Below are 17,883 nucleotides of genomic sequence, written 5' to 3'. Positions count from 1 at the left end.
AAACGAAACCGGCAATAATTAAATGACTATTTTTTTTTTCAAAACAATTGGCGGTAAAAATGACAGTTGACATTAACGTTTTTTTTTATTACTAATCGATTAAATTTTTAATGGAGTACTAATTAATTTAAAGGCCGTGCGCTGTCATTTGGTTCTCGCGATACACTGACGTGTCGTCCCGCCCCCTCACGATCCAGAGGGATTAGGGAGGAAGAGGGGGGTAATCCAGGGGCTGAGGTGTGCGATAGCGTAAATATACATTGAATTTACATTGATGTGCGTGATTATAGTAAACGGTTGGTTAACGTGCATAAAGATCAATTTGTTTCGATTAATTGATATGGAAGCGGCTGGTTTATGGACTCTCAATGTGTTATTTCTTGAGGTTATCAGTTTTACTCAGTAATGTCTGATAAAAAGCAAGATAAAATTATAATACCTACCTAAATAGGAAATATGTCCTAATTAGGTACCTAGACAGGAAATATTTTCTAATTAGGTACCAACTTATAAAGGATTTAATTAATTTATTGGGTTTACCTAATAATTTGTACTTAGTGCATAATATTTAAATACATTATATATTTACATAAACTCATTGTAAACAAATTTGGGTACTAACTACTCTTTGCAGTCAGCTATAAATTTCTTCGATTAATCATCTGTTAAAAAAGTTCCTTCAACGTTGGCTTGCATCCGAATTTCTTGATCATAATCAAGAAATCATGATTAAATAAAAGTTAATATAAGTACCTCATTTTTAAATTTTTATTACCGTTGAATTCGCAAAAGCATTGAAATATTATGCAAATTCCTAACGACCGAACAACGTAAATCTAGCTGCATTTGCTTTTAACTTCCACATTACCAACTTAAAAAAGCATTATGAAACTGGCCATGAATAAACCGGCGGGAAACCGGTTTATAAAAAATAAACAGACGTCATTTGCATCTGAAGTTTGCCTTTTCCCGCCTCCGCCTTGCCGCGCACCGATTGGACACGCTCCGGCCAATAGATACTTGAATTCGTAATTTAAAATGCGATTATTCACAATGGCTTTGATTTTCTTGTATTGTAAATGAATGCGACTTTTGTATTGAGATTTTGTATTGTGATTAAAATAAAGGTAATATATTGCAGTATATTCAAGGTATTTTAAGTATATCGATAACATAATATTTAAAATCGTAAAAGCAAAACAAGGTCGACTCTGAAGTCGCAACAAACGTAGCATTTAAATTAAATACAAGCCCAATGCCGACTATTTTAAACATATTTATAATAATTTGCGACCATTTTGCGAATTAAATATACTTACCTGTCAAATTATTTATCCCGTTACATCATCAATAGTTCTACAATTTTCAACCGATTATGAATCGTCATTCATGAAAACTTATTCAGGATATAGTGTATACCTATATTAATCCTAAACTAACCTAATATAACTTATTCCTTTTTTAAAAACTATTTACTTTTTTTTAAAATTAACATTTTTCTTTAATAATTATTGGTAAATAAAAATATTTTGTAAACGTTACAAACATAGAAAAACACAAATGTTTCCTAATAAAAAAAACAATAATTGATTCACGAATTTCCCTATCTCTTGCTTGCTAATTGCTATAAGTATATTTTATGGATAAATCACACTTCACACTAATCCTACTAATCCTACCAATATTATAAATGCGAAAGTTTGTAAGGATGTGTATGCGTTTATTGCTCTTTAGCGCAAAAGTTACTGAACCGATTGCAATGAAATATGGTACGTAGACAGCTGGACAACAGGAATAACATATAGATAACTTTTTAACCCGATATTCCTACGGGAAACGGACTTGCGCGGGTGCAACCGCGGGGCGCAGCTTGTATTATAAATGTGAAAGTTTGTTTGTTAGGACGTTTTTCCGATGATCACGCTGAACCTACTGAATGAATTTTGATGAAATTTAGTATACAGACGAGTGTATGAGCTGACTTGGGTGATAGGATACTTTTTATCCCGATTGAATGTTCCCTTGGGATAAAACAGAAATATATATTTAGATTTTCATATTTCAAGTGTCTGGTTTCGAATACAATGATGAAATGTTTTGTATATAGATGCCTATTTCAAGTATTCAATATATTAATATTCATATATTTTCGACTAGTTTTTTTATTCTTTAATTATTTAATTAAACATGTGTCTAATTTAAAACAATTATAACAATGGCAACAATCCTCTAATTAAGTTATTTTCGTAAATATATGCAGTCATTTTATAAATTCGAATCAGATCAGTTTTTTTTAAGGCCCATGAAGGTTCTTATGAAGTGATAATACGGACCCCGGGTGAGCCGGGGCAGATCGTTATTTAAGCATAAATTTCAATAAAGAATAAAACATTGTTATTAATTTATTACCATCTTATTCCAATATTTTTATTGATACAATATAATTACAATAAACTTATTACCAGACTAGCGGTCCGCCCTGCTTCGCCCGTGGTACATATATACCTTCCTCAATAAATGGGCATGTAACACTGAAAGAATTTTTCAAATCGGACCAATAGTTCCTGAGATTAGTGCGTTCAAACAAAAAAACTTCAGTTTTATAATATTAGTATAGATTATTACACTTCTAGATCACCTATTGCTCATACCTTAGCTAAATCCTGTTAAAATTTATTTATGCGTTCATTTTAATGAAACACAACGCCAGACACCATTTTGTGAGAAATTTTGCCAATTACACCCCTCTCCCTTTAGCTCCTTGGAAAATGGGGCTATAGACTTATAAACGACTAGCTGCGCCCCGCGGTTTCACCCGCGTAAGTCTGTATCCCGTAGGAATATCGGGATAAAAGTTGCCTATGTGTTATTCCAGTTGTCCAGCTATCTACCTACGTACCAAATTTCATTGCAATCCGTTCAGTAGTTTTTGTGTGAAAGAGCAACAAACACACACACATCGTTACAAACTTTCGCATTTATAATATTAGTAGGATTTCTAGGTTTCTATAGTTATTATTTGTGCTTTTACTTTTACACTATTTTATGCTTAAATCGATTTATTATTTATGAACTTAGGTACTATCCATATAATATGTGAAAAGAGCTAGACCAGATTTAAATAGGACCACATGGGAGAAACCAGCTTTCAAATACAACGACTCATTAAAATCGGTTCACTCGATCGAAAGTTCTGAGATATCAAAGCCTCACAATACAATTCTTAATTTGAAATTACATTTTAGAGGTTGGCTTAAAAATTTGCAATTTTTTAGAAACAGACAGATCGAAAGAGTATGTATACATATATATTTTATAGTACTCCTTACACGGTAGGGAGAAGCTGTCAAATAGATTTGGGCTCCGCATAGTCTAGATGAATCATAAACATGTAATTTTGTCTACATTAAAAAAAGCAAATAATTGGACAATTTCGGTCGGAAAAGCTTCGCGACACGTCCTAAGGCACCACATTCGGCCAATTATTGTAATTTCTGATAATAATTATGATTATAGGTATTGTGCTAATTAATGAAATATCTAACCTAACTAAAACATTTTCATACACATTGTTTCTTTTTTTTCTTCTATAATGGCAATAAGTTTCAACTATTTGCACGTTTCTTTTATACTGGTCTGAAAAAAAAATATGTATATCCGCTGTAATACAAACATTTAAATTTAGAACGAATTACTGATCTAAAATAATAGTACTTTCCAAACAGTGTTCCACGTTTGATTTGCCACGTGGCGCAATAATGAACGGGGCGTCAGAGACAAGCTTTATTGGCTTTGTTTTTTTTTTTTATTTGGCGCGTGTAGGCAACGGCTGTTCGCTAATTGAACCACTCGTTATGCTTTAACTATTCTGTTTTAATTGGTGTGAAATGTATAAGTCTGTAGAGTAATGGGATTATAATGATCTTATAGTGTTAGATGAGTAGTATTCATTATTTTGGTTTTATATATTATGAAATCTTATTAGATTATCTTATTAGGTTATTTTTCTTACTATAACTAGTATAGTGTTATGTTATCTGTGCTATAACTGTGTACTGGAAGTAGAATTTGTATGATAGTATTATTTAACTTATAAGTGTTGATGCATCCTACTAATGTTAGAAACGCGAAAGTTTGTAAGTGTGGATGGATTCATGGATGTATTGATGTTTGTTTCGCGTGAGAACAGCTAATCGTATCTGGTTGAAATTTAGTACAGATTTAGGTTATAGTCTAGATTGGCACATGGGCTACTTTTTACCCGGGTACCACGCGAGTGACGACGCGGGTTACGAAGTAGTATTTTATGAGATCGTTGATTATCATCGATTCCTTTCAAATGGCCAAAACAGTTCAGTATTTTTTAACATAACTTTATGGCATAAAAAAATATTCAAACACATCACTTAATTATTTGAAAATGTCAACTTGATCAGTTAAAAATGTGATAGTAATCGTATTGTGTTATAATTCTATATTATTTTTGTTTTTTAACTAGGCATTCAATATGTCCATTCTTCTAAAGCGTTTAACGTGATAATTTGTGTTTAATGATTTATTCCCCCAAAAGCTTGACATCTAGTGTGTATACTCTGATATAACAATTTGCTATTGCGCCACCTAGTGTTAGTTTGTATAAACATTAAATTTGACAATTTTAGGAAGATACGAATTATAAAGGAAAGATGGCGCTGATACTAAAGCAAACTTTGCTGTATTGTGCGATAGGTGATTTTTTGTATTTTTAACGAAATATGGTTTTCTACTAAACGAGGTGTCAACAAGTTACAGGAACAAATGTAAGAAACAATTTAATAAATTCTTGAAATTTATCATCACGTTGAATGAAATTTTAGAATCTAAGACTCAGTACCCATATTATGTTTTTATTGTATTTTTGGAAAGACACAACGTATAGAGAGAGATAGTATAGAGGCGTACTTTTTAGAAATCATGATAATTTATATTTTCGCTGGTACATTAAAATTAATTGAAATATTAAGGTTTTGAAAATAAAACTCATAACTCATAAATTTTCTTTATTTAAAAATTTATAAAATAACCTAATTCTCATATACTAAGGACTTCTTATTGTAGTATTTATAACGTATTTATATTCTGTATGCGAATTTCATATATTTTCTTTAACCATTATCTCGCGGCCAATGAAACATATACTTTACACGCACGCGCGTCTTGCGACGCCATATTAAGCTGACGAAAGAGATAGCCATCTAGTTTTGACACGAGAGCGATAAAGATGCGTGTAATGTTGTGCGAAAAAACATTTGAATTGCATGGAACAGACTCAAAACGCAAATTGAAATGAACACAACAAAATTATTATAATTTGACTCAGTACATAGAACTCGAACTCATAATCATATTTTAAGTTTGATTGAATTAAGGAGATATATCTTAATATACCCAAAAATTAAATTTTTTAAGTTTTATAGAATTGAAATGAGAATTAATTAATGAGAAATTATTGCCCTTTGGCATATAAAATCGAGTAAAAGAAATTGAATTGCTGAGCTAGGATCATGGGTGGCCGAAAGGCTAGGCGTTGCCACGGTATGGCAAAAAGACGGGGGGGATTGAATCCCACCTTGTGATCTAATTTTTTTTTAAATGTTTATGGATTTTCGTAGAATATTATTGTGCTCAAGGCACATTTTCTACTCTTATACAAATTATATTCTTATTTCTTTTATAGCATCAAGTTAATTGCATAAAACAATTTTATGCAGCTGCAATGAATACATCTTCAGATAGTCTTTGTTCATAAAAAACACAAAGACTAAAAATTTTATTCCTCTTTAGTGTCTTTAGGATTTCTCATAATGAGCTTATCTGCTGAGCTCAACCAAACAGAACTGCATCAAAATCCACACAGCAGTTTGTGCCTTATATAGGTACAGACAAACATTCTATGAATCTTTGATATCTGAGCAATTCAACAAATACAATTGCCCTATCTGTGAGCTCATCATTCTCAGGGAATATGGTATTAACTTAAACTTACAACTTAGAAAGCTAGCTTCTTCATAAGTAAATACATGTGCTGGTCGACCTCAAAGCCATGCAAGTTATTGGCGTCCCCCTGTAGCCTCATGAGTAGACCTCCAAAAGACACGAATGCTGATAACCTCGCAGATGGTTCCATGCCACCTTCATCACCATCTATTCTGAAAAAATATTTGATTTTACATGATGGTGTGCAAATGACCTTATATATATATATATATATATATATATATATATATATATATTCTTGTGTTTGATTTTATCTGAGTATTATACTTTTAGAAATTAAAGAATCTTTAACAGATTTCAAACACGATTAATTCATTATATTATTTAACCTGACAATTCGAACACTTTACAGCGAGCGTGGTCACAAGGAGTCTCCCTGATTCTCTTTAATTTCTATATATACATTACCAGCTGGGTAATGAACAGACATTATAGCATATTATACTAGCAAACCACTCTGCTTCTCCCGTAGTATTTATGTAGCCCATAGCACCCCGGAATTGCATAATTATCAAATGTTGAATTTTATGCTAGTACTTCAGAGTTCTGAGAAACAATTCATTGTGTCTCAGTGTGACTGTATTCATGTTTGTTACTTGATAACTCCGTAGAATATAAATAGGTAATTTAAGCACATACCCACTAAGGGTTTTGTGTGATTGATGCCATCTTTTGCTGACTTAGAATTATTTTAGACTAGTTGCGCTCTACAGTATCACCCACATAGGTCCATATCCCATAGGAGTATTGGGATAAAAAGTTGCCTATATGTTATTTTTTTTTTATTTATTTTTTTTTATGTCATAGCGGGCAGCTGAGCTGGTGGTTCGCCTGATGGTAAGCGATCACCACCGCCCATAAACATTCGCAAAGTACCTCTGTGAATACGCTGCCCGCTTTTATGGGGTACGGGAAAAGGAAAGGATTAACGACTGGAAAGAAGGAATGGACTAGGACGGGTGAGGAAAAGGAAACGGGCCTCTGGCTCCCCCACTCACCGTACGAAACACAGTGGCATGCCACTATTTCACGCCGGTTTTCTGTGGGGGTGTGGTACTTCCCCGGTGCGTTATGTTATTCCAGTTGTCCAGCTGTCTACGTACCAAATTTCATTGCAATCCGTTCAGTTGTTTTTGCGTGAAAGAGCAACAAACACACACATCCTAACAAACTTTCGCATTTATAATATTTGTAGGATAGTAGCATAGGATGACAATACTTAATGCAAGTTATCTCTAGAAATAAACGTACAAGTTACACTTGCAAAAAGTCAGTAATTGCTTTTCATTCAATCAAAATTAGACCAATATTCAATGTTATGTATACTATTTGTATACAATACAATGTATGTATACTATTTGTATACAATCTTATGTATACTATTTTTCCTCGCCTGTATGACATATTTTGTTCTAATTAACTGCTTAAACCCTTTTCTAATACATATACATCAAGTAAATAATAAATAACGTGAACTAACCTATAAACCTTTCCATACATGACATATTCGAAACTATCAGCACGGTTTCCCTCCGTTTCCAACGGGTTCCATTCGCCACCGTCCGGATATCCGTTTTCTCTCAAAGTCGTTGCCAAGACCAAGCGAAACTTATCACCCAAATCCATAGGATAAATCCATGAGTTTATATCTAATATAAGGTCCATTTTAAATGATTCTGATTCGCAATGCAATCTGCTGACTCGATCGAACTTTTTTCCTTCGGGGTCCATGTCCTTTACATTGAATATGTCTTCGAATAGCACTCCTGCCATTTTGGTGAGTTATATATTATAATAAATATTAAATAAAACAAATTATTCGACAATTCAACGATACGCCGATAGATTGCAAGATTGTTTTCGAGTTTGACAATTATGATTTTTTTTTTCTTCGTGCCTCTTGGTAAGAGGTGAAGAGATATGGCTATTTGCCAATGTCAAAAAAATTAATTGACAACAATAATGAAATAAGCACAAATAACAATATTATATTCAACAACAGACTTTGTACTTTTAACTTTATAATTTGTAGTTTGACCATGTGCTTACTGCTATAACCACAGCTATTAACAAGAAAAAAAAATTATTAGATTAATATGTAATTATAATATAAGTTGTACAATAGATTTGAAGACACTGTGATATACATTTTTTTAAGTTTTGAACTGATGAAAAGTTTCTTTTATTTATAAAGTTTTAATGGCTTGGTTAATGAAAAGTTCTTTTTTTTCAGTTGAAAACTAACTAATTTTTTTATATAGCAATGTAATTAATGCGCTTGCTTGGCGGCTAGCGCACACGATGTTTTGTTAAATGTCAACTGTCACGCGAGTTGCCCAACTCTAACCTCGCGTGTTTTGCACGTGTTGCTTGAAAACATTTTTATTTTTAACTAGTAATCATTACCAAGTTGGTGAATTTGAGAAAAAATAATACGCAATATCATAAAAGTGAGAATATAAAACGTATTAATTTAAAAATACCATCATGACGGAAGTTTTGCAACCCGGTACCGAGGTATTTTCTGAAAAGAAAAAGAAGAAAAATAAGGATGCTGTATCATTAGGCACCTTTCAGAAGATGAGCGAGTTCAAAATCGAGCCATCTGAATGCGTTTCTAAGCTCGATACAGCGTATTGGCCCTTATTATTGAAAAATTTTGATCGCCTCAACGTGCGTTCAAATCACTATACTCCTTTGCCATTTGGACATTCGCCCTTAAAACGTCCGATATCAGAATACGTCAAATCAGGCTTTATCAACGTGGACAAACCTAGCAACCCTAGCTCTCACGAAGTTGTATCATGGATAAAGCGGATATTGAAAGTGGAAAAAACAGGGCACTCGGGTACCTTGGACCCGAAGGTCACAGGCTGTCTGATCGTGTGCATCGACAGAGCGACACGACTTGTCAAATCGCAGCAGAACGCCGGTAAAGAGTATGTAGCTGTATTTAACCTGCACTCTGCGGTAGATAGCATCAAGAAGGTGACCCAGGGCTTAGAGAAACTCCGTGGCGCGCTATTCCAGCGCCCTCCCCTCATATCAGCTGTGAAACGTCAGCTCCGTGTACGTACAGTATACGACAGTAAATTGTTGGACTTCGATCAAGAGCGAAACATTGGAGTGTTCTGGGTAAGTTGTGAGGCTGGTTCCTATATTCGTACCATGTGCGTACACTTGGGCTTGATGCTCGGTGTTGGCGGTCAAATGATTGAGCTGCGTCGAGTCCGTTCGGGTATACAGGGTGAGAAGGAAGGCATGGTCACCATGCATGATATACTCGACGCTCAATGGGCATACGAAAATCACAAAGACGAGACGTATCTGCGTCGCGTGATCAACCCCCTCGAAGGCCTTCTGGTAGCTCATAAAAGAATCTTCATTAAGGACAGCGCTGTGAACGCAGTCTGTTACGGTGCCAAGGTGCTGTTGCCTGGTATTTTGAGGTACGAAGACGGTATAGAAATGGACCAGGAGATAGTCATTGTGACCACTAAAGGTGAAGCAGTGGCACTTGCCATAGCTCTGATGACGACATCTACGATGGCATCATGTGATCACGGCGTAGCAGCTAAGCTCAAACGTGTAATCATGGAGCGTGACACATATCCAAGAAAATGGGGATTAGGTCCAAAAGCGTCACAGAAGAAAGTCCTCATACAGCAAGGTAAACTGGACAAATTCGGCAAACCAAACGAAAATACGCCAAAAGAGTGGTTGAACAGCTATGTAGACTATAAGCCGAAGGCAGATGAAAACGGTTCAACAGAAGCCGTGGAAGGCAGCAGAAAGAGAACGGCGAGCACATCAAATGCCGACAATCCGGATGATTCTGTAGACGCGAAAGCGGAAAAAAAGAAAAAGAAGAAGAAGAAGGACTTAGACAGTACAATGGATGCCGACACAACAGTGGAAGCAGCTGACATATCGGAAGTTGCAGATGACTCCGTTCGAAAAGAGAAGAAAAAGAAGAAGAAGAAGGACAAACAGCAGGACAGAGAAGAGGAATAGCTTAAGGCAAAGTAGTCAATAAGAGATTTTATTTTTTCTTGTACGATCTATATTTAGACTACAGGCATCTGAAATGTGCTCTAAGGTTAATATGTATGTTGGTGAATTGATACCTATGGAATCCATAATTTTCGAGTTCATTGCATGCTTAAGTATAGGATTTAAGATCCATTTAAAATAATTATGAACACATTTCTTCAATATTTTCTTTAAAGAATTACCAATGTTACAAGCCATAAAATTTTCCTTTTCTAATCTTGTAATCTTCCAGCTAATCTAGTACAATGATCATGTGTTTAAAATTTATTTATATCTTCAATAGAAATAGATTAAAACAATAAATGTTAAACAATTTAACATTTAAAAAACATCTAAATCATAAAGCACATCTTAAAAAATGCATTGTCAAATCTAGTTATTTTCCTTAAATCAATACGGGTTATGTATGGCATTTGAAGATTTTGTGATAGTCCCTGTTTTTCCGATACTAATGATACTTATTTCGAAAATATAACTCAATATCAAATTGTAAATTTAAAATAAACTTATTATGTTATCTTCAAGCTCATTACATTCAATCTAATATGTTTAGTTTTTCTATATTGTAAAGTCTCCCAAATTAAATGAATGTTAATTCCAATAAAATACATAGTAGGCAATTTAAGCATTCTTAAATCAATTATCTCATGAAATATTATATAGGTCTTACACGAAATAAAAAACTATTGACTTAGCTGTAAGAGTAAAGTTTAAGAGAATTGTTTTATTCAGTAAGACTGTTGGTTGTCAACATTATAATTTACAAACATAAATTTGTGTTTTTGTTAGCAACTGTTTACTGTGGTAGTCGAGCATGCTTCGGCACGAAATGGGCCAGATCGCACCAGGGGAAGAACCACACCCCCAAGACCGTCGTGAAATAGCATTCTGCTGTGTTTCGTTCGGTGGGGGAGCTGGAGGCCCATATCCTTTTCCTTACCCTTGCCAGTCCTTTCCTTTATTCCTCTCACCAATCCTTTCTTAACTACCCCCTTCTTCCCTTCTCTTCTCTTTCCTTCCCTTCCCAATTTAAAGTCGGCAATCCCTTTGTAGAAGCTTAAGGTCTGCAATGGACCTTATGCCACTAAATGTTGATGGGCGGTGGTAACGCTTACCATCAGGCGTCCTACAAACTCAATTGCCGACGTAGCGGAAGAGGGCATTGGTTGGAAAGGTGAAATGGTTGGTTTATCTCAGGAACTGGACCAATTTCAATAATTATCTTTGTGCACCACGATCGCTAAAACAATTCAAAAAACCAGTTTTTTATTTAATCTGATAAAATTATTTAAAAGTAGCTGTAGTAGTCTGCGATTCGTGTTTAACCATCGAAATAGAAAGTCAAAGAGCAGTATACATACAAAAGTAGGTGATAGACATAGTTATTACACGAGGAACAAAAATAAAATTGAAATGCCTGATTTCCGGCTTAGTTAAGAAAAAATTTCGTATATTTATACAATAAAATTCTTCATAGTAATGAATCGTTAAATTCAAAAACTATATTTAAAGAATGTATAAGTTCAGAGAGCCTATTATAGCATTAATGAATATAATATGGAAGATGACAATCCATGGAATGTAGAATTAAAATGTAAAATTTGTATTATTTTAAAAGAGCAACTACAGAGTTTGTCTGTAGAACCTGCCTTCCGAACCGGTGGTAAATGTTATATCTGTGTAATATTATGACGATTCATAAGTGCTTCTATTAGAAGTCTAGTCGAATAAATAAATGTTTGAGTTTATAATCATATACGTAGTACATCGTGTAGTGCACTGTGCATACGCTGGTTACCATATATTTTACTTACCCGCGTGAGTCTAATTTATTACTCTGTTTTGTTTTGTCAATTTTATTCGTTGTTCTTTTTTTCCATGCTGTGAATGTGCCCTCACAATAAATAGTGATCAAACTCTCTCTCTTACCTTTGTCACACGCACAAACCTTTTTCATGTGTGCACCCAACGTGCATATACCATAAAGTGTAAGCATATAAATATTAATCTGTGATCAAGCGTCAACGATTCATTCATAGATTATGCGTTGCTAGTTGCTACACTATATATACTGGGTGTCAAGTGTCAACAATCAACATTATTTTTATTTTTTGTAAGATAGTGTTGTGTTTTTGCTGTGTTAAAAAGTTGGAATTGAAGTGAAATCATAAATCTGTAATTATTGATAAATTAAATCGGATTTAATTTTTTTTATTTGTATCGTAAAGATTGCATAGAAGTATTATGTCGCCTGACGCACAACTTTTTAATCGGGAATACTTTATGCGTGACGACGTGTGTCGGTTTTGCTGGAGTAAAAATTCCTTAAACCCATTATACTTCAATAATTTGAACACGGAATTAAGTGAGAGCGACAAAAATATATCTGAAATGATCAAAGACTGTTTGGAAATTGATATATCATTAACGGAATGTCCAAATAAACTGTGTCAGTTATGCTACAAGAAAATTGTTATGTTTTATGATTTTAAAAAATTCTGCCAAGAATCCGAACAGAGATTGCGCGAAATAATCAACGGCGAACATTTAAATTCGAAAATTGAAATCGCTATACGCGTAAAAGAATTCGCGAAAGATTTTGATGAAAGTAAAAATTTTATAGAGAATTTGACAGACTCGATAGAAGAAAATGACGATAATGAAAATGCCGTGTACGAATATAGTAAAGAAAATAAAATCAAAACACGTAATAAGAAACGATCACCAACATACTGTAATATATGTTGCTTAGAATTATTTAACGAAGATGCTTTACGGACGCATAAATCCGAAAATCACGGAATAGAAAATGGTCTCTATAAGTGTTTCGGCTGTGAAAAGATATTCAAGAACTTAAAACTACGGCTCGGTCACGAAATCAACTTCTGTAAAGGTTTAAAAAATGGTTATAAATGTGCGATTTGTTCTAAATATCTGCCAACAAGAAGATCTTTTGAGCAACACAGGAGGGATCATAGAAAGAATATTGTGAAGGATATACCGCAAGATATATTCAAGTGTGTTCATTGTGGCAAGCTTTTTGATAACAGGGATAAGTTGAAAGTCCATTTAAGTGAACATGTGAAGAAACGGTACATATGTGAGGTAATCTATGCTAATGTTATTGAGCTGTTGAGTTTGTTTTGTTTAAAGCTATAATATCAGAAACTACTGGGCTGATTTCAAATATTCTCATAACGTTGGGTTGGGTATGCTGGTGATTTCAGAGTGCTGAAAGACTGGTTTAATCATCAATCATGGAAATGGTTGTATTTATTGTAATTTGTATTTAATTGATTAAGACTATTCACTGCTTCAAGTCGTTTTAAATTTTGTTTGTAATTTGGCAATTTTCTATTACTATAATAAAACAAACATTTCATTAGTTTTGCCCTGTTTAAACCATATTTTATTCAGAACCGGTTTAGAGTCCATTAAATTACATGCATAAATATCTGAGACTTCGAAAGTCAATGATACACTCAAGATGTGTATTGTAACATGGAACTAGAGCAAGCTTCATCACAAATAGGGCCACCTTGCACCAGGGAAGGGACGGCACCCACACAGCAGATCTGTCATATTGTACCAAAATCTATTTTGTACTGTGTGATGAGTGAAGGAACCCAAATATCTCTTGTTCCTGAGATGCATATGCATGTATTATGCATTTAAACCCTTTATACCTCAACTTCTGTAAATATTCATAAGTGCTAGTGATCGTTAACCAACACACAACTTACATGTCCAGTGGCCTGTACTAACGTAAAAGCCAGAGGCCCATATTGTTTCACCCTTTGCAGTCTTTAGCATCCTTTCTCTGAACAATCCTTTCCTTTATTCCTTATATATATATATAAATAATCATTTCCATATTACAGACGTGCGGGCGCGTGTTCACTAGGCAGGACTACTTACACAAACATATGCACACGCACACCGGTGTGAAACAATACGCGTGTACGTATTGCGATTTTAGAGCCAATCAGAAGACTGCGTTGACCATACATATACGGTAATATCTTCTTTCTACTAATATTATAAATATACTAGCTGCGCCCCGCGGTTTCGCTCGCGTAAGCCCGTATCCCGTAGGAATATCGGGATTAAAAGTCGCCTATGTGCTAATCTAGTTGTTCAGCTATCTACATACCAAATTTCATTGAAATAGGGTTAGTAGTTTTTGCATGAAAGGGTAACAAACATACACATATACCTACATACATCCATCTTCACAATTTTTCGCATTTATAATATTAGTATGATATTTTAAAGAAACACACTTTGATGATAGAATAAATCAATTAAATTGTCTCACTAGCTTGTATACAACGCACATAAGAAAACTCTGGAAAACCCTGGTGTTTCTAATCAAGATAATAAGATAAACTCATTAAATTGTTGTATTGTAACCAATAAGCAAACCTTGATACATCTACAAAGTTTGAATTAAGTCTGTTCAAAAACTTCAAATTAATTCAATATGGAGTCTTTAGGAGTTGGTTACATACAAACAAACAAACATACATACAGGTGAAGCTAATAAAAGTGTATTCATAAACTCGAAAGCTTGTATGTATGAAACATACATTGGATGTATAAGAGATTTTATATGTGTATACTGAATTTAATTAGCATATAGTCTACATTTTATGTGAGTGATGCCGTGGGTTACAACTAGTTGAATATATTTAGAAATTAAAGATTTAAACGGATTTTAAACGCAATTTATTCATGTTTCGACGTTTTAAAAGTCTTTAATTTCTAAATGTATAATACTCGCGTCTTGCTTAAAATGAAACACAAGAAAATACTAGTTGAATATATTTATACTAATATTATAAAGCTGAAGAGTTTGTGTTTGTTTGATCGTGCTAATCTAAGGAACAACTGGTCCGTTTTGAAAAATTCTTTTAGTTTTAGATAGCCCATTTATTGGTGTAGGCTTTAGGCTTTTTAAAACCCACGGAGTTGTCGCATTAAACAAAACCGAAAAAAAAACTACAATCGAATAGAAAACCTCATTCGCTTTCGGGACGTCGGTTAAAAAACAAGCATACTTTATCATTGCTAACAAAATTCCCTATTCAATGTCATTGATAGGATCATAATTACTTAGCAAATTTTTATCAACAATTTATGGTATTTCATAAAAAAAAAAAAGTATATAATGACTGTCCAAATTATAAGCCTGTGTAAATTTAAAACAAATCATTACATCATGTGAAAATAACGATTACTACGCATTTTTTTTTTTCAGTAATTTTCCATGCAAATATGTTAAATTGTTTAATCAGATAAAAAAAAAACACGAAATTTGGACACTAGGTATCCCGTAGGAATATCGACATAAAAAGTTGCCTATATGTTATTCCTGTTGTCCAGCTATCTACGTACCAAATTTCATTGCAATCGGTTCAGTAGTTTTTGCGTGAAAGAGCAACAAACGCACACACATCCTTAAAAACTTTCGCATTTATAATATTAGTAGGATAATCGAATTGTGATTTGAGGCCGAGGTCCTCATCACTGAGCCACCACTCCTATTAAAATTTACACAGTAATAATTAATCATCAAATCACAATTCCATCATCGATGATAAGTGTCCAAATTTCGTGTTTTTTATGGTTTATTTATCTGATTACACGATTTAACATATTTGCATGGAAATTTACTGAAAAAAAAAATGCATGGTAATCGTTATTTTCACATGATGTAATGATTTGTTCTAATTTTAAACAGGCTTATAATTTGGACAGTCATTATTTACTTTTTTTTTTTATTTATCAAATACCATAAATTTTTTTGATAAAAATTTGCTATGTAATTATGATCCTATCAATGACATTGAATAGGGAATTTTGTTAGCAATGATAAAGCATGCTTGCTTTTTGACCGACGTTCCGAAAGCGAAGGAGGTTTTCTATTCGATTGTATATTTTTTTTCGGTTTTGTTTAATGCGATAACGCTGTGGATTTTCAACCAATTGACGTTTTTCTTTTTGTGTCTTATAAGGAACTAGCTGTGACCCGCGGTTTCGTTCGCCCTAGTCCGTATCCCGTAGGGATATCGGGATAAAAGTTGCCTATGTGTTATTCCAGTTGTCCAGCTTTGTACGTACTGAATTTCATTGCAGTCGGTTCAGTAGTTTTTGCGTGTAAGATTACAAACATACACATACATCCGTCCTCACGAACTTTCGCATTTATAATACTAGTAGGACTAGTAGGATAGTAGTAGGATTGCTGTTATTTGGTCCCATTTCAGAATCTGGAGTTGTGCTTTGCCCCAGGGAGATGAGATATCTGACTGGAAGAAAATTATGCATGCATTTAGTTTTATCAAGATTAATAAACTGACGCATACAATTATACAATCTTACTAATATTATAAACGCGAATGTTTGTATGTATGGATGGATGGATGTGTGGATGTTTGTTACTCGTTCACGCGAAAACTGCCTATCGTCTCTGTATGAATTTTGGTACAGAGATAGATTGTAGTCTGGATTAGCACGTAGGCTAGTAACATTATAATTAAGACACACACACACACACACATTCGCGTATATACAATATTTGTGTGACCGTGGGCGACCATGTATGCTCTTGTGTGGTCACACAAATTATAAGTGACCATATATATTACTTGGCACTAGCGACCCGCCCCGACATCACCCGTGGTACGTTTTTTTTCTCTTCATCCTCCACCTTTTGAAAAAAAAAACAAGATTAGCCGAATTATTTATTTATTTATTTATTCTTTATTGCACACTCACAAAATATAAAACAGCGATAAACTTTACAAAAGCAACTTAAAACTTGTATGCAAAAGGCGGCCATATATCTAAAAGCCATCTCTACCAGGCAACCGTTATATTAACCGAACTATAAATATATGTAATTGTAAGCACAATTTGTATATTTCCATCTTGTGCACTATCACTCCCTTCCTTCGCAGCTTTCCTCTGCTTTGTGGTTGTCTGGAAGAGATCGCTTGCAAGCGATAAGACCGCCTTCTGTACCTATATTTTCATACTATGTCTATTGTAATGTTCCCTCTTTGTGTACAATAAAGAATTTTTATTATTATAATTTCAGAAAGCACACGGGCGAGCGGCCGTACAGCTGCGACATGTGCCCGCAAAAGTGCATATCTAGTTCCAATCTGCGGGTACACAAACAGAAACATCTGGGCGTCAAACAGTTTGAGGTGAGTTGCTCTATTGTTGACTAGCTTTTGCTTGTTGTTACATATATAAAGCGTCCTCTTGAATTAATTGTATTAAATTTGTTTAATCTTGTATTAAAAAATGCCTTTTTCCATTATTATTTCTATGTAGAATAATCCTATAAAATAGGTATGAATTGATAAGATCTTTTCATGTCAATGAAGCTAACTGATATCTCAGAGATAATTGTCAAATTTCATATCATTTATTTGTATATATAGCAATTATTTTTGCTATTTGAAATATCGTTATGTACCAGAATCCTACTTCCTACTTCCTACTATCCTACTAATATTATAAATGCGAAAGTTTGTAAGGATGTGTGTGTGTTTGTTGCTCTTTCACGCAAAAACTACTGAGCCGATTGCAATGAAATTTCGTACGTAGACAGCTGAACAACTGGAATAATATATAGACAACTTTTTATCCCGATATTCCTACGGGATACGGACTTACGCGGGTGAAACCGCGGGGCGCAGCTATCATATGTTTGGGGTTTGATGACGTCACTCGCGTCCGTAGGTATAACCACCTAATTATAATAGGCCTTCCCTACACGTG

At 34.0% G+C, this 17,883-nt stretch overlaps 3 protein-coding genes across 3 annotated transcripts in view; 2 read left to right on the top strand and 1 right to left on the bottom strand.

The window, feature by feature from the left end:
- Window positions 1-5,156: 5,156 nt before the first annotated feature.
- LOC119839314 (DNA-directed RNA polymerases I, II, and III subunit RPABC3) lies at window positions 5,157-7,906 on the bottom strand. Its single transcript, XM_038365555.1, has 2 exons — window positions 7,517-7,906; window positions 5,157-6,188 (listed from the first exon to the last, which is right to left on the bottom strand). The coding sequence occupies exons 1-2, from the start codon at window positions 7,807-7,809 to the stop codon at window positions 6,029-6,031; spliced, it is 453 nt and encodes a 150-aa protein (XP_038221483.1). The 5' UTR covers window positions 7,810-7,906; the 3' UTR covers window positions 5,157-6,028.
- A 431-nt stretch (window positions 7,907-8,337) lies between these two features.
- LOC119839310 (H/ACA ribonucleoprotein complex subunit 4) lies at window positions 8,338-10,862 on the top strand. Its single transcript, XM_038365551.1, has one exon. It carries the CDS (start codon window positions 8,524-8,526, stop codon window positions 10,048-10,050), a length of 1,527 nt encoding a protein of 508 aa, XP_038221479.1. The 5' UTR covers window positions 8,338-8,523; the 3' UTR covers window positions 10,051-10,862.
- A 1,290-nt stretch (window positions 10,863-12,152) lies between these two features.
- The window catches only part of LOC119839312 (zinc finger protein 782-like), a 9,602-nt gene continuing 3,871 nt past the window's right edge, over window positions 12,153-17,883 (top strand). The window contains exons 1-3 of the mRNA XM_038365552.1: window positions 12,153-13,194; window positions 13,971-14,104; window positions 17,192-17,303. Coding sequence (XP_038221480.1) covers window positions 12,334-13,194; window positions 13,971-14,104; window positions 17,192-17,303 — 1,107 coding nt within the window. The 5' untranslated portion in view covers window positions 12,153-12,333. The remainder of the gene's footprint in view (window positions 13,195-13,970; window positions 14,105-17,191; window positions 17,304-17,883) is intronic.

This window comes from Zerene cesonia, unplaced genomic scaffold (assembly GCF_012273895.1).
Source record: "Zerene cesonia ecotype Mississippi unplaced genomic scaffold, Zerene_cesonia_1.1 Zces_u011, whole genome shotgun sequence".
Lineage (NCBI taxonomy): Eukaryota > Metazoa > Arthropoda > Insecta > Lepidoptera > Pieridae > Zerene > Zerene cesonia.
The sequence above is the reverse complement of the archived record's forward strand: the minus strand, read 5'-3'. Positions and strand labels throughout refer to the sequence as shown.

Coding starts and splice junctions, on each gene's coding strand:
- LOC119839314 (XM_038365555.1), bottom strand. CDS start 7,809: ATGGCAGGAGTGCTATTCGAAGACATATTCAATGTAAAGGACATGGAC. Junction 6,189..7,516: donor ATGTATGGAAAGGTTTATAG/GTTAGTTCACGT, acceptor ATATTTTTTCAG/AATAGATGGTGATGAAGGTG.
- LOC119839310 (XM_038365551.1), top strand. CDS start 8,524: ATGACGGAAGTTTTGCAACCCGGTACCGAGGTATTTTCTGAAAAGAAA.